Below are 16,400 nucleotides of genomic sequence, written 5' to 3'. Positions count from 1 at the left end.
CCTAAAGACAATGAGGTTTGAGCAAGCAGGTGACATAGTCAGCCACAGGCTTTAGGAAGATCATTTTGGTAGGTTTTTAGAGAATAGTGTAGGAAAAGGAAAGGTTAGTCTTCTAAGAGGTTTTTTTAATAGTCCATATGAGAGGAGAGGCAAACCAGAGTTAGGGTGGGGGCTGTGTAAGTGGACATAAGAAGAGATGAGACATATGTTGTGGAGAAGTGGCAAGATCTGGCAATTGACTGGTTTGGGAAGGGAAGATGGAGGGAAGTGTAAAGATTGATTCCAGGATTGCAAATCAGGGTATTTGGAAGGATGGTGAGGCCCTGAAGAGAAGTAAGAAATTTTCAAAATAAGTAATTTTAGATCGAAGGTTGAGGATGAGATGAATCCTCTTTTGGACTTACTGAGTTTGTAATGTTTTGGGAACATATAGATAAAAATGTCCAACTATTGGTTATATATGAATTAGATAGAGTTCACAGGTGGAAAAATGGATTTGAGATTCATCTGAATGGAGATGTTAATAGCAGTGGAAGTTAATGAGCTCATTTAGAAGATATAGAAAAAAGGAGAGGGCCTAGGCAAGATCCTGAAGACACATATGTGATTGCGAGGGGACATTGGGATCATAATCTGTCAAAGGAATACCAGTACCAGAAAAGCCAATGTCATTAAAACTTACAAGGAGACAGTACCAAAGGCTGCAAAGACACAAGGAATCAATAAATCAACAAGTATTAATTAAGTACCTACTATTTATCAGTGAATTTCCTAGGTGCTACACAAATATAAAGTCCAAAATAATTCCTATTCCCTAGCAATTTAAAAAAGGATTACAGAAATATTATGAATTAGCAATTAAGAAGTTATTGGGGGCAGCATGTAGATGGTCAGTCAATGTGCATGCAGATGGTGGTCAGTGAATGTTTCATGAAGATGTCAATAGATCTATCCAAATCTTAGTCCTGTAACCTAATTTAATCTCTTTTTTTTTTTCCTAATAGGCACTCTTTCCAAAGCAGATGTCTGGTAATAACTGTACTTTTGTGACTGAATTCATTATTTTGGGCTTAACAGATGATTCAACCCTTTGTGTCATCCTCTCTGTGATATTTCTAAGTGTGTACACTGTCACTTTAGTTGGTAACCTTAGTATAATCATATTGATCAGAAATAGCTCCCTACTTGATACTCCAATGTACATATTCCTCAGCCACTTGGCATTTGTGGATATTGGATTCTCCTCATCTGTCACACCTCTCATGCTCATGAATTACCTTGTTGGCAAAACCTCAATCCCTCTGGGAGGCTGTGTGGCCCAAATGTGTTCTACAGCCATCTTTGGGACCACTGAGTGTTTCCTGCTGGCTGTGATGGCCTATGATCGGTATGTGGCCATTTGTAGTCCCCTACTCTATTCCACCAACATGTCTTCTATGGTCTGTACTCTGTTACTCATCACTTCCTACCTAGGTGGTTGTATAAATGCTTGGATCTTCACTGGTTGCATTTTGAATAGGTCTTTTTGTGGACCCAATAAAATCAATCACTTTTTCTGTGATTATTCACCACTTTTGAGGCTTTCTTCCTACCAAGATGATCTTGCTGAAATTCTTCCTCCTGCCTCTGCTGGATCAGTAATGTTGACCACAGTGTTAATTATCATAATCTCTTATGTGTACATCCTTTTCTCTGTCCTGAAGATAAACTCCCCTGAGGGGAGATCCAAAGCTTTCTCGACTTGTACCTCTCACCTTACAGCTGTCACTTTATTCTATGGGACCAGTATATTCATTTATATGATGCCTCAATCCACCTATACAACAGATCAGAATAAAGTGGTGTCTGTTTTCTACACTGTAATGATCCCCATGTTGAACCCCCTGATCTACAGTCTAAGGAACAATGAAGTAAAAGGGGCCTTGAGGAAACTGATGAATAGGAAACACCTTTTTTCATGAATTTAAATCAATGCAAGTATTTTTCAAGTACATACTATGTCCCTGGCACTGCATTAAATTTGTTGGCTTTGAGAACAAAAATGAACCATTGCCTGCCTTTAAGGACCTAATAAAATGAAGTAATCCCAGTGTGTAAGGATCTAATATTCAACTGATATAATGGTTATGACTGAGTGATACCAATAAATGGACTTTAGGGAAGGTTTATTTTCATTTTGGTGGCTTAAATGTGTGAGTTAAAATATTGATTGCAAAGAACTGAAAATATGTACAATATTCCATAAACACAGACCTCCCAACTCTACAAAGAGGTAGGGAGCTGTATCTTCTCTTTGTTCTTCTTTGGGTCTATGATTATTTTTTAGAATCTTATAACCCTAATTTTCTATTAACGTGGAGTCTTTCCATTTCCATTTCATAGGCAATGTGTCTTTTGTTTTCTTGGTTCTGCGATCATCAATCTATATCAGATCATATATTTTCCCCACGTTTCTGTATTAATCATATTTGTTGTTTCTCATAGCATAGTAGTATCTCATTATGTTCATATGCCACAATTTCTCTAGTCATTCCTGAATCCTGGGGACTTTGCACTGTTTCCAGTTCTTTACTATGACAAAAATGGTACTATAAACATTTTGGTGTAGGCAGGAACTTTCTTTTTCTCAATGTCTACCTTTGTGTTTTAATATACCTACAAAAATGTGTTCTTTTTTGTGTGGGTTAGCTCTTTCTAAATTGTAAGGAGGGAGAGATACCAGAAGAAATTTAGTTCATGTATAAACAAAAGGTATCAATAATGCATCACTTAAAAAAATAAATCTCCACAACCAGGCCCCTTTCTACCTCTCCAGTTTTAAACTTCACTCCCATCCATACCTTGTACAATCTAACTTCACTGGACTATTTGCCTTTCCCTAAACATGTTGCTCCATCTTTTATGTCATTATACTGGCTCTATCACATGCCTGAAATGACTTGTTCCCTCACCTCTGCCACTTAGTTTCCCTGATTCTCCTTAAGACATGTTCTGCATGGCTTCATAAGATAAGAGTAGATTCATTTCTAAGCTTTTTTTCTGCCTACAGTTTGTAATTTGTATATGCCTGGTTACATGGTGTCTTTACGAATAGAATGTGACCTCGTACATAGAAAAAGTTTATAGCTTTTCTTTGTATTCCAAGTTATAGCATAGTGTCTGGTATAGAGTAAGCACTTCAAATCCTTGTTGACTGATGCTCATCTTGATTATCCTCTCCTAGGTGCTCTTCATGTTTTCAATATTTTGCTAAACTAAGGACACTGGGCTTAAAGATGGTATTCTACATCTGTCTAATTAAGGCAGAATGCAATGGAATTATCCCCTTCCTAATTTTTGGTCTTTTGCTTCTTTTAATTTAGCCCTAATTTCTATTTGTCCTTTTGTTTGACATGATGTACTGTTCAAAACTGATCACTTTCCCCATTGATTTCTTTTTTTTTTAAACCCTTACCTTCCATCTTGGAGTTAATACTGTGTATTGGCTCCAAGGCAGAAGAGTGGTAAGGGTAGGCAATGGGGGTTAAGTGACTTGCTCAGGGTCACACAGCTGGGAAGTGTCTGAGGTCAGATTTGAACCTAGGATCTCCCGTCTGTTCCTTGTCTTTGAAATCTATAAAAAATAATTTTCTGGAGAAGGAAATGGAAAAATCATTCTTGTATATTTTCTAAGAAAACTTCAAATGGAGCTATGAAGAATCAGACATGACTAAAATGACTGAATGGCTATTCACCATTCTGGTAGAGTCTCCCTAACATCAATCTCTAGTGCTCATTTATATCTTTTCAGTATCATCATTTGATGTGAGTTTTCATTCCCCAATGTTGCTTAACCAATTATCATTAATTAGCTTTAAAATGGATGTTTGCTAGTGTCTTGACTGTGAAATCCAAAACATGCTAGGTGTGTTCTGTTCTCTTCTGAATGCTCTGCTGGTGGACTGGACTTGGTTGCCCACATAATAATTTAGTATAGACTCCAGTGTCCAAATCTCTGACATTTTGCTATTTTGGCCTTTAGAAATTCACATCCTCTGCTGTCTCTAACAATGTTTCACCTATATTTCTATATTCTATAACATAATGTGCCTGAATCAAGAGTCTCCACCCATTAGATCCTTTATCTCTGTTTCTCCTTAACTTGGCCCTCCCTTCAAGAAATTCATTCCAATGAAATTCTACTTACTATATTAAAAGCAAAGTACAAATATAAGAGTGATGCTGAAAGTAGATGATTACAAAAGCTCCAACTTTACTATCTTCTGTAATATTATAGATAAACACACCTGAAGTCTAGTTAAATAAGTGCTTTCAAATTTCTCTGTTTCAAAAAGAGAGGGGACAAAACCAAACCATCTTACTCAGCTCAAGAATCCTTTTCTTCTTGCATCATGGAGTGAATGATCCTTATGCCCTGGCCCTTAGCTGACTCACAGCATATGTCAACTCACTTATGTAAAATCTCTGTTTCATATATTATAATTGCTCCTATATACTAGGAAATTTTACCAGGAGCCTTGAAAAGATGGTCAATCCTGCCTTCAAATGTGGATAATTGTCCTCATTATAAATAGTAAGTTTGATCTAGGATCTCTGGTTTCTTCTAAACTGTTTCAGACATGTTATATTAATATCAGTTGTGTATATGCATAATCAGTGTAGGTTATAGCCTGACAAAAATGAGTCTGTTGAGGTAACCGTGCCCAATATTCATACCTGGTGAACATTGTCATAATCATAATCACCATGTGTTGATCCCAGAACATTTTTGAGAATTTTCATAGTAGATAATAGTTGCCAGTTTGGATATATTGATAACCAATCTTGTTTTTTATTTTTTAAAAATTGTAGATAAACATAGGCAAAGAAAAAAAAATAAATGAATACCCCTGAGAATTTAGAATACTACTTATACAATTCATGTCTGGGTTTGTACCTATTTTAGTCCCAGTGGAATTCAAATGGCATTTTAATCATGTAGACTACATTTGGCATAAAAGTGCTCAATGGTTATATCCCCAGAGCTAAAAACCCAAGATAAACTTGGTGTGGCCACACAAAGATAATAACTTGGAGCCTAAAGATAGCATTTTCTTGAATCAAAGATATCACTTCTCTTCTTGGTTTCGCTATAAAATTATTTAAATCTGATTTCTGATTTGTAACTCATCAGGGTAGCCTGTCTATTTATCTTGCCAAATCAGACTTTTCATTGATTTCAGTTTACATAAGGCTTTAATTTGTAAGATAAAAAATTAATATACAATACTCTAAGTAATAAAATTTTCATGAGATTTATTAATAATAAATTAAAGTAAAAGATAGTGATAGCCTTAGTAAAGAGGCAGATCCCAGACTGGGAGTGCAAGAGAGAGAGAGCAAGGGGCGGAGTTACACACAACTTTATCAATAAAATGTAAGGATGTAATGTGGGGACAAAAAAGGAAAAGGATTCTGGGAAATGAGGTCCAAGGGCACAAAATTCTATTTACACATTCCCTCTGTGATCCTTTGGGAGACTAGTCTCCCCAATGGATCATTTAAACATAACCAACTTAAAACTCTAAAGATTTTTAAGTAAAGGTATACAATATGGTAGTTTCTAAAGGGAATTTATAATAAAATAAATATTTATTATTTATTATTATTTAATTAATATTTAATAAAATAAATAAAAAATAATAAAAAAATAAAATAAGAGGGAAAAAAGAGAAAAAGAACAAAACAAATGATTGCTACATTGATAAAAAACCAATTTGGGGGCAGTCCCCTTTGGCATGAGAGCGTACATTTAAAACAAATGCATTCAACCCCCCACAGTTCAAATCACCATATCCTAAAGTTCACTCTGGATCTTCTGGTGCAGTGTGTGGTTTCTGCAGGTATCTTCACGGTGCCTTCTACAAACAGTTCACTTTCTGGTTTTGGGGAGGTAACAAGTTTCTTATCCTAAAATTACTCTCAAAAGAATTTAAATTTTGCATTATAGGATAATAATATATTCTCCCCTGAGGAGGATATTGACAAACACAGGGATCATATAAGGATACACAGCTGAGTGATGTGATATATGAATCAATTGCCAAAAGGAAAAAAAAAACATCAAAAATCCAAATAAAAGAGAAAAAAATATTTCTAGACAAAATATAAAAAAATCAAAGTCTTATGTGTAAAAATTCTAAGTAAGGGAAAAATAAACCCAGAACAAGTCCTTGAATCAGGGTCTGATTAAAGTGATTTATGTCCCATAAGCCTATAGTAGCAACTATATACTTACCCAATCAGCAGCCAGGACTACAGAAAATTTGTTGCAGTATGAAAGAAAGAAAAAGGGACTAGATTTTAGCAGCAAATTGGGAAATAGCACTCCCTGATCTGATTTTAATTTTTCTCTCAGGGATAGGGGAGCAAGAATGGCAGTCAACGTGAGGTGCTTGGTAGAATATGGCTTGGGGAAGTCCTGTGTCTAATATATGTCAAACAGCCACAACCTTGAACCTCAAGGAAGTTCAAGTCCTCTTCTTTTGGCTCAAAATCTCATCAATCCCACTGGGATTGGTTGGACTCTTTTTACCTTGTGCTCGATTGGCACTATGCAGATTCTCTTTGTGCTTCCTTGGCACTGTGCAGTGGCTCTTTTGTAATCCCTTCTCCTGGAATCAGATAGAATTCTTAACCAAAGTCTCATAATTTTTTTAAACAATCAATGGCATTGTTTCTATAGTCTAAAACAGTGATGGGTAAACTTTTTAAAGAGGGGGCCAAAGGAAAGGAAATGCTCATCTGTCAGTCTGTTTCTAAGGCAACTCTTTTGAAGTTTCATTGTATGTATCCTACTCATTATATTCATCAGATTAGGAATAAAGTTGGTGGCCTGTGTTGTGTGCAGATGCAAAGCATGGAATCCCTGCAAAGGTACAGGGATGGCCAGTGAGGGATTCCATGCTTTGCATCTGCACACAACACCTGATAGAACATTTCAGGGGGCTGCATCTGGCCTGCGGGCTGTAGTTTGCACATCATTGGTCTAAAGCTTTTGGGTATACGTTGACTTAGAGCTAATGGACATTTAAAACTTAGTCTAGTGCAAAAATTAAAAAAAAAAACTCTTTAATACTGGTAACATGTGCTTTGAGTTAAAAAATGAGAGAAAAAATAAAACTCAAATACTATATTGCACATACAAGGGAAAAGAATAATGAAAAATATTTTAAAAATAAAAATATATAGCTTTCAATCAGTGACACACCTGTGTCAGCCAAAGAGAGGTAGAATACAAAGGTTTCTCATTGAAAAATGGGATCCATTTATTTTTTAACTTGGCCATGATCCACAGTGTGAGTGCAAATGTAACAGCTTCATAAAACAGTAGTATAACAGGTAATGCACATTCAAAGAAGTACCAAAATACCCAAAATCACAATAGCCCAGTTAATGACAATAGCAAACAAACCCATTATCATTAGGATTCACATAAGTTGCTATATAGCCACTTGCTGTGTGACATTTAAAAAAACCTATGAACTCATGGATACTGGTCACAAGTTCTTCAGATCTAGCCAATCTTTCAATCGTGGCTGAGATATTTTTAACAAATTCTTATTACTGCCACCATTCTAAAATGTGGCAGAGGAACCCAGAAAAAACACAAACCTCTGTACTGCTGATGAAAATCTTTTGGGTCTAAAATTTCACCAAGAATTTAGATCATTCTTGTGGAAGGGTAGAGTAAGATGAAGAGTCATAAATTAAAAAAAAAAAACAACTATTCAGAAGCTACTATGCTTCCCAGGAAAATCCTTTACACGTCCTGGATGAGATTATAACCCATTACAGGGTAACCAAGCCCCTTTTTGGGGACCCCCCCAACCCTATGGTATGAGACTGTAACCATATAAAGACCTGTCTCCAATATGTCCCATCCATTTTAATGTGGACCTGAGAACTAAAATAGTGAAAATTACTTCAGATGACTCATCCATTACATTTTTAATAAATGTGGAGATGGGGAAATATAATGGTGCTATTATACTTCATTTCAACTACAAATAGACCCTTACCTCTTGTTACAAATAACTCAGAGGCAGGAAAATGATCAGTCAGAGGTAGGGATGCTACTAGATATGTAAAAATCACATCTGAAGACCCCTTAAAATAATTTGAGATATTTAGCTCATTAAATTCTCCAAAGGTTGTATATAGATTGTATCCAGTTTATGATAATTAACAAAGGCAAAAAGGAACAAAAGGCCTTTTAGGCAACATGTGATCTCAATGGATCTGGTGAGAAACCCAGCATCCATAAGGACCTATGACTTGGCCAGGAAAAGGGTTTGTACAAGTTGTTTATGGACTTTTACAATGATATGTTCTTCAATACTGTCATAGGGGAAAGGTACAAATAAAGACAGTGCAAGAGAAAATATAGCTGATGGTTAAAACACGGTACCTGAAAATGATTCAGTGTAACAGAAGATATTAGATTAGATTAATACAGTGGTTCCCAAACTTTTTTGGCCTACCACCCCCTTTCCAGAAAAAATATTACTTAGCTCTCCCTGTCACATACTATCACTGCCTCCTTACAGTTATTCACCACTCCCAAATGCACCTGTGGCCATCACTGCCCCCCTGGATCGCTGCAGCACCCACCAGGGGCAGTGGTGCCCACTTTAGGAATCACTGGATTAATATGTGAACTTAATAAACAAAATTGAATCTTAAAATGAAGAATCAGTAAATATAATAAGCATGGCAGGACACAGACACTGAATTCAAAAGTCCTTTTTTGCAATTCCAATAGACTTCTTTATTATTATGGAGGGGAAACAAAACAGAAAAGAGTTAACATCAATAAAACAATGGAGTCTGAAAAGGCTTAACAAATCACCTCTAGCCTCTTTTAAGGTTACTTCTCCTCCCCAGGATGATCATCCATTTAGATTCCTTTGGTCACACCTCTGGGGTTCCTCATACATGCACTGGGCATAATCTCCCTTCAGTATGTTGAGATTACTTAAGATTTTCAAAACTTTGTCAAAATTTTTCATTTGGATCTGTAATTTAAGCAGTGTAGCTTGTTGTTGTATATTCTTGAGGAGAAGTAAATAAAGTGGGAAATGGCCAATGAAATAAGGACTTCCAGGAAGAGAAGTAAACAGAGCCAATCTGAACTTATAAAGTCTTCCAACTCAAATTATTCTTTCAGAGTTTCAAGCATGCTTTGTAACATCTTTACCTCTCAAATAAAGCTGAATGGATTTTATTTACAGGGAAAACAAAAGACCCTGACTTGAAGGTAAAAAAAAATCTTTTAAGTGTTAGGTAAGAGGCTTAGAAAGGTATTCTTCAATTCTTTCCTCCCTAGGGGCAAAACTACCAGGGAGAACAATAAGGTATTTGAATATGAAATACGGACTTCTCTTGGTGTTTTGGTTCAGAAGAAAATTACAAAAAAACCCCAAAGGCTTATTCCCAAAAACTCTGACTTCAGATCCACTGATTTGCTACCTACCCTCCCTGTGAAAAATTCTGAGTTGCAACTCTCTCAGCCAGGAGCCCAGGGTCAACTTAAAAATTCAGCTTGGAAGCTAGAAGGTGGTAGGGCTGGGCAGTGCAGAGCCAATGTCCTGAAAAAACATGAAGAGAAAGTATCCGTGAAGAGGTGATACAGTTCAGGGCTCTCAATCCACTCAGCCACCCAGCTGCCCCCAAGGATTGTCCAGTTTTAAGCCCAATTGTAGGAAGAAAGTAAGAACTCCATACATAAAAGGATTAATGATTAAAAAGGATTTTTTCAATAGAGAAAGCCAGATCATATAAAGGGGTTGGCCCTTGGAAAAAGAAGAACTATTTATTTTTCAGAAAATGAAGTAAAGACAATTAGGGATGAAATTGAGGAATTTTGAACTGTAGAAGATGCAAGAAAAGGAAGATCATAGGTCAACCTTTCTTTTGTTGGAAAAGTAAGATTCAAATAACCATCTTGAGAGGGAAGTCTGAGATAGGAGGCATTGAAAAATTGACTCAGCATTCTACAAAGTCATTCTTTTTTTTGTGGCCCCCAAAAAAGAATTGGATCTAGACCCATAAATAGATGTTATAGTGTAAAAGGGAATTCCTTGTTCTCTCTGAGTTTACACTTGTGAAAGAAAATCCTTTATTCCCTTTGTCTATTTGAGTTAACACTAACTTAAGTATCCCTACTTAAATTATGAAGACAAGATTAACTCTCCTTTGTCTGCTTTTGAATTGAATCAACAAAATATTTCACACCCTACTTAGAACTAGGTGAGAAGCTAGCAAGGTACTTAGAGAACTCACAAGTCACTTACTTAGAGAGCTCCATCTTTTTAACTCAGTCCCAAACCTGTAAATCCTATGATCAGAGTTTATACCGTTAGAAACTGAATCATCCAGGAATCTATGAACCCTTTTGATGAATATTCACCTCTCCAGAAGGATTCTGGATTCCCACTGATTCCCACAAATGCTGCCCCTTGCTAGACAATTTGTAAACTTTGATTGTCCCCTATGAAGAGGGGCAGGGACAAGAAATCACCATTAAAAGCCATGAATCCTACGGCTTGAGACAGTCTTGTGGAGATAGTCCCCTAATTGGAGAGAGTCTTCAAGGGAGCTTAGCTAGAGGCTGTGGCTTGGATCGTGGACTTGGAGTTTGGCTCCAACTTGAACTCTGACTCCTGGACTACATTGTGGAGTGAGTGAAAGGCTGACTCCTTTCCTAGTTTCTGTAGAGACTAGCTTCCATCTTGGAGGAGGCATTGTGATTACTCACTACCAGCCTTCGTCATTGAGAGCTAATTAATCGCTGCCTGAATTAATAAAGGATAGATAACTTTTCTATCTCCTTCACATTTCTCTACTTTATTGTTTCCTCTCTATTTTGTAAATAAATTTCTGACTTGACATGTAATAAATAATGGTGACCACTGTAATGCAGATATAATGCAGATGGTATAAGAGCAGCCAAGGGCCTAAGCAGATGTTGTTGATGGAATATCAAGGGAAGGGAAACCCAAACCAAAGCTCTATGGGAGTTGGATGACCTCCCACAGCAGCTGGGTCAGGTCTCCTTTAAGTCCAAGATTCTCTGCTATAGGCCAGGGCTTGGAACCAATCCAGCCAAGACAGTTAAAATGTCTCCAGGAAACTGATTGAAACTCCCTGAAAACCTCAAGTTGGAAATGGATTACTGGCTCAGAATGGCCTGCTCAACTAAGCTGTAACACAGATCTGACTGCTATTAAGGATGGTTGTTGATAAGTAAGCAAGACTCAAAGACTGTTCAGGATCAAGGTTAAATGGGTTTTATTTGTAAATAACTGTGGGAAGGAAAGGGAAGGTAGGTGGGTGAAGGAAACCCTATGACCTTGCTTAAAATGTTGATTAATCCTGGAGTACAAGTTGATATTCCTAGGTGCAGAGTGATGAGACAGCCTTGAGGGCAAATCTCAACTTTGTAGCTTGTTGCTGAGCCCAGAGGCTGGGCAGCCCCTCGGTCAGTTGCAGTTGTTCTTGGTTGTAGCTTTCTCACTAGCTGGTATGGATGTTATCTATGTCAAGGTAGTATTGGATAATTGGCTAATGATTGAATAATTCCTACCTGCCTAACAGAACTTCCCCAAAACCAACCTCAGGGCCCCAAAAACCCCTCCTCCTCCCTAACCCTTCAGGTGAGGTCAGAGAAGAAGTGAAGTTCCCATGGTTTTGGAGGCCTCCTTTTATACCCTGTCCTTAACTGACACATGGTCTGGGTGCTCTGCCAGGTTCTGTGTTCTAAAGTGGCAACTGCCGGTTTGCACCACCAGAAATATGGCTGCTTATTTCTGCACATAACACCACATAATTTCATAAAATTATTGTCCAACCAATAATTTTCACCTTTACAATAGTCATGATGTATTCTGATCTGAACAGTATCTCAGCCTTTTAAAGTCTTTCTTACTGAACTTAGAAGAGAAGAAAAATGAGTTTTGAGTTGGGAGTAATAAGAACGTTGTAGGAAAAAAAATAATGTTTTAGATAATTTCTTTTATTAGAACTAAGGATTAACAAATGCAAATATTTCAAGATAGTTTTATCTTTAAAAGAAATATATACTCATAGAGTTCTACTTTCCTTTTTCTTTTGTGCATTTTGAAAGTGTTTTGTTGTGGTTCCTTCCCTCCACTCATAATCTATCACTACCTACTTATCTTCATCTCCCCACTCACATTGGAAGTCCTTCTTTGTAAGAGATATATATAATAAAGGAATAGAAAATAATACATTGGCCATGTCTGAGAATGCATGCCTCATTTTCTATCTCTAGTATATCACCTCTCTGCCAAGAAGTAGTATGTAATATTTCCTCATCAGTCTTCTGAAGACATGATTTGTTACCACTTTGGTCCAAGTTCTGAGGTGTTTCAAAGGTATTGCTGCTCTCACGATTATCGTCACTGCCAAAATAATAATAGTTAACTTTGAACCAGATAATAAATGTGTTTGCATATTACTCCAAAGTAGTCATACTTATCACTTCTTATGGCACAATAAATTCTTAAGGTTTCATGATGAATAATGTGATTTTCCTCCAGACAAAGAAGAGATTGGAGTTTGAAAGTAGACTGAGACATACTACATTTTATTTTATTTCTTCATTTTTCTTTCATTTGTTTGAGTTCTTTTTCATAAAGCCTAATATAAAAAGATGTTTTGCAGTATTACACATGTAAAATCTATATCAGATTTCTTGTCATCTCAGGAAGGGGAAGGGAAAGAGGAAAGGAGGAAGAGTGAGAATTTGGAACAAACTTTTAAAAAATGAAGGTTAAAATTATTTTTTCAGGTAATTGATTAAAAAATAAAATATTAGGAAACAAAAATGAAAGAGGAAGTGAATGGAGGGAGGGAGAAAATATGAAGCATAAATGTTTCAAAATGAATGTAGGGGACAGCTGGGTAGCTCAGTGGATTGAGAGCCAGGACTAAGCAACAGGAGGTCCTAGGTTCAAGTCTGGCCTCAGACACTTCCCAGCTGTGTGACACTGGGCAAGTCACTTGATCCCCATTGCCTACCCTTACCACTCTTCTGCCTTGGAGCCAATACAAAGTATTGAAGATGGAAGGTAAGGGTTTAAAAAAAAATGAATGTAAAGCATTTTTGTTAACATGAAAATGAGAGCAAAATTAAATAAAAATTAAGTGTAAACATCTTTTACAAAGAATAAGACAGTAGAGGAATATTGTAAATAACTCAATAAGACCATCTAATTAAAAATTAGGTTATTTTAATGTAAAATTGGGCATAGATTAGAAGCATTAAAATATATTGGGAAATACGGTTTTAGAATAGGAAATTAAAGAATTCAAAGGATTGTGATATAATTACCTGGTTCATAGAACAATGTTTCATCAAACAAAAAAGATGCTACATGTGGAGTGGTGATCTGTGATCTGAAATAGTAGGTACACTGAAGTGTGTGGATGTTGAAATCCACTAAGGGATACCTCAGCCCCCTTTTAGTGCAGTAAGGCAGTTGGGCCTTACCACACTGGGCCGGAGCGAAACTCAGTCTTCCAAACAATTGTTGATGTAAAAACTAACAGGCTTATTGGTAAAACAAAAGGTAGGGAGGGAGGATTTAGGAATAAGGGTGCCCTAATCACTAAAATCTCTCACTTCCCTCTTCTCTCTAAGTTCATCTTGAGGTAAAGGCTTCTGTTTCTTGATGCTCCCTTTCACTCCCTGCTTCTTGCTAATAATCCCAAAGCCTTCTCTATTCTTCCTGACACTATAAATCTTCCATTGTTGGTTTATTAAGATGTGATAGGTTTCCAAGATGAAAAAGGATGACCTCTAGATGTCTGAGTTCAACCCAGCTGGGCCAGGCCTGAGGTTGATTCCTCAGCCCTCATACCAACAACTGACTCTGGACAATGATGTTCTTTGTCAAGTTTGAGAGTACATAGGATCTTCTTTCTGGATGGTTTTTTTTTTTTTTTTTTTGTGAGAAAAGGTACTCCCAAAGGAAATCAAAAAGGTTTTCCTTCTCTCACCAGCAGGCTTGGTAAAACAGGCTCAGCAGTGAGACCAACTCCTTCCTCTCCCAGCTCCTAGACAGGAAGAACACAGTTGGTCGTTGCTCCTTCAAAAATCTCTCCTCCCAGATTCCAGAATCTTTCTCTAGAGTTTTTAGCATGCGGTCATGCTAGCCCCTGAAAAACCAACTTTAAATTTACTTGAATTCATTTCTATTTCTATTACTTCTATCACAACAGATCTAAGCTTCAGCTACACTACATCTACATCACTAAACTGAAAATTAGTAAAAGCCCCTAGAGAACTCCAACCCAAAGAATTCACCTTATTTATATGAAAATATGCTGATTGCACTCCCATCTCCTATACTTTCCAATCTTTCATATTTCCCTAGTATCTTCCTGGGTTTTAACTGTAGGTTTGGATATTTCAATAAATCATAACTTACCTGACTCAAAAGTCCTTACTTATTAGATCCTCCGTCTTGAGTCTTAACTTTAGGCTCCCTTCAAAAATTCCATTCAAAGGAAATTGTGTTTAATATATTGGAAGCAAAGTAAAAATATAACAGTGATGTCTAAAGAAGTTGGTTGTACATGTTCCAAGTTACCCTACCATATTTTGTAACATGATAGGCGTTCACACCTGAAGGTCTTTGTAAGGAAATCCTTTCTTTTAAAGATAGAGTGGACAGGACCAAATTATCTTACCAAGCTCTGGAATCTCTTTTCCCCTTGCATGACCAGGGATTGAATGATCTTTATCCCCTGGCCCTCTCCTGACTCAGTTCTACATCAACTGTTCTATGGAAAACCTCTATGTCATATATCACAAATACTCATATTTCAGGGAAATTGTATCGGGAGCCTTGAAATGATTGTAAATACTGCTTTTCCACATTGATAATTATCTTTGCTATGAATAGTACCTTTGATCCAGGATCTGTAGTTTCTACTAAGCTGAGTTTCATAGAGGGTCCTTCAGTCTTAGTGTGGTAAGTATGGGTTATGCCCTGATCAAAATGTATCTGGTGTAGTAATGAAGTCAATTTTCATACCTAGTGAACATTGTCCCCAAAATTACAACTGCTACATGTTGATTCCACAATAATTTCTGAGAACTTCCATGGCAGATCATGCTAGTTTGACTATGTTGTTGTTCAATCTTGTTTTTTACTTTTTAAAAATCCTGGATAAACATAGACAAAGAAAAAATAAATGAAGGCTCTTGAGATTTTTGAGAAGTCCCACAATTCATCCATGTGTTTGTAATTTTCTTAATCCCAGCAGATTTCAAATTGCATTTTAATGATGTAGGCTACATTTAGTGTTAAGGTGCTCAAGGGTTTATATCCCCAAAGCTAAGAACTCCAAAATAAATATAGTGCTACTATGCAAAGATAATAAATTAGAGTCTAAAGTTATAATTTTCTTTCATTAAAAGGTACCCTTGCTATTCTTGGTTTTGCTATAAATATACTTAGATCTTTTAAAAATTTATCAATCATTTCAGAAAGACCTGCCTATTCCTCTTGCCGAACCAGATTTTATAGTGATTTTGGTTTTACATGAGACTTTAATGTATCTCTTTCTCTGTTTCTGTCTTTCTCTCTGTGCTATTCTCTGACTCTGTCTCTGTTTTTTTGTCTCTGTCTACCTCTGTTTTAATAGGTAAGATTCATTCCTGATTTTGGTCTTCATGTATTGGATCCCTGGCACATAAGGTCAAAGACTTGGAAGTAAGGTATATGCATGGAGTATCATTACAGCATGTTAGTAAGTAAAATTTAATCTAGCAGAGATTATATCACTTTTCCTGAAACATCACTACAAACTGTAAGTACCTGATTGAAGATGGTGAGAAAAGAATCCCTTAAGTTAAGATCTGTGGTTATACATAGGTGCATTTATTTCATGTATTATTCCTCTCCCACTACTTCTCATATTATGGCTTTGGATGGAGGAATTACATGATGTATTTGTTAGTTGAGGAGATGGAAAGAGAATTGGATTTGAAATCAGGAGAGCTGGGTTTGAATTCTGGATCTGAGTCTTATTGACTATGTCTGTGATTGGGTGTAAGTGACTGAACTCTGTGCCTCATCTGTGCATCTGTAAAATTAGAATAACAATCTTTTCCTCTAAAAATTATGGGCGGAAAGCAATTTATGAAGTTTAAGTTGTGATATTGAGTTTAATATTCCTATCATAGCATTATTACAGTTGTGTTATATATGTATAGATATCCTACTGTCTCCGGTGACATGATAACCTGACCCAGCTGAAGATCTTTGTAAAGAGGTTCTTTCAAACTTCTCTTTCAAAGGCAGAGATGGCAAGACTAAATCATTTTG

At 36.6% G+C, this 16,400-nt stretch overlaps 1 protein-coding gene across 1 annotated transcript; it reads left to right on the top strand.

The window, feature by feature from the left end:
* Positions 1 to 1,016: 1,016 nt before the first annotated feature.
* On the top strand, positions 1,017 to 1,961 carry LOC123251387 (olfactory receptor 480-like). Its single transcript, XM_044680638.1, has one exon. It carries the CDS (start codon positions 1,023 to 1,025, stop codon positions 1,959 to 1,961), a length of 939 nt encoding a protein of 312 aa, XP_044536573.1. The 5' UTR covers positions 1,017 to 1,022.
* Positions 1,962 to 16,400: the final 14,439 nt, after the last annotated feature.

This window comes from Gracilinanus agilis, chromosome 6 (assembly GCF_016433145.1).
Source record: "Gracilinanus agilis isolate LMUSP501 chromosome 6, AgileGrace, whole genome shotgun sequence".
Classification (NCBI taxonomy): domain Eukaryota; kingdom Metazoa; phylum Chordata; class Mammalia; order Didelphimorphia; family Didelphidae; genus Gracilinanus; species Gracilinanus agilis.
The sequence above is the reverse complement of the archived record's forward strand: the minus strand, read 5'-3'. Positions and strand labels throughout refer to the sequence as shown.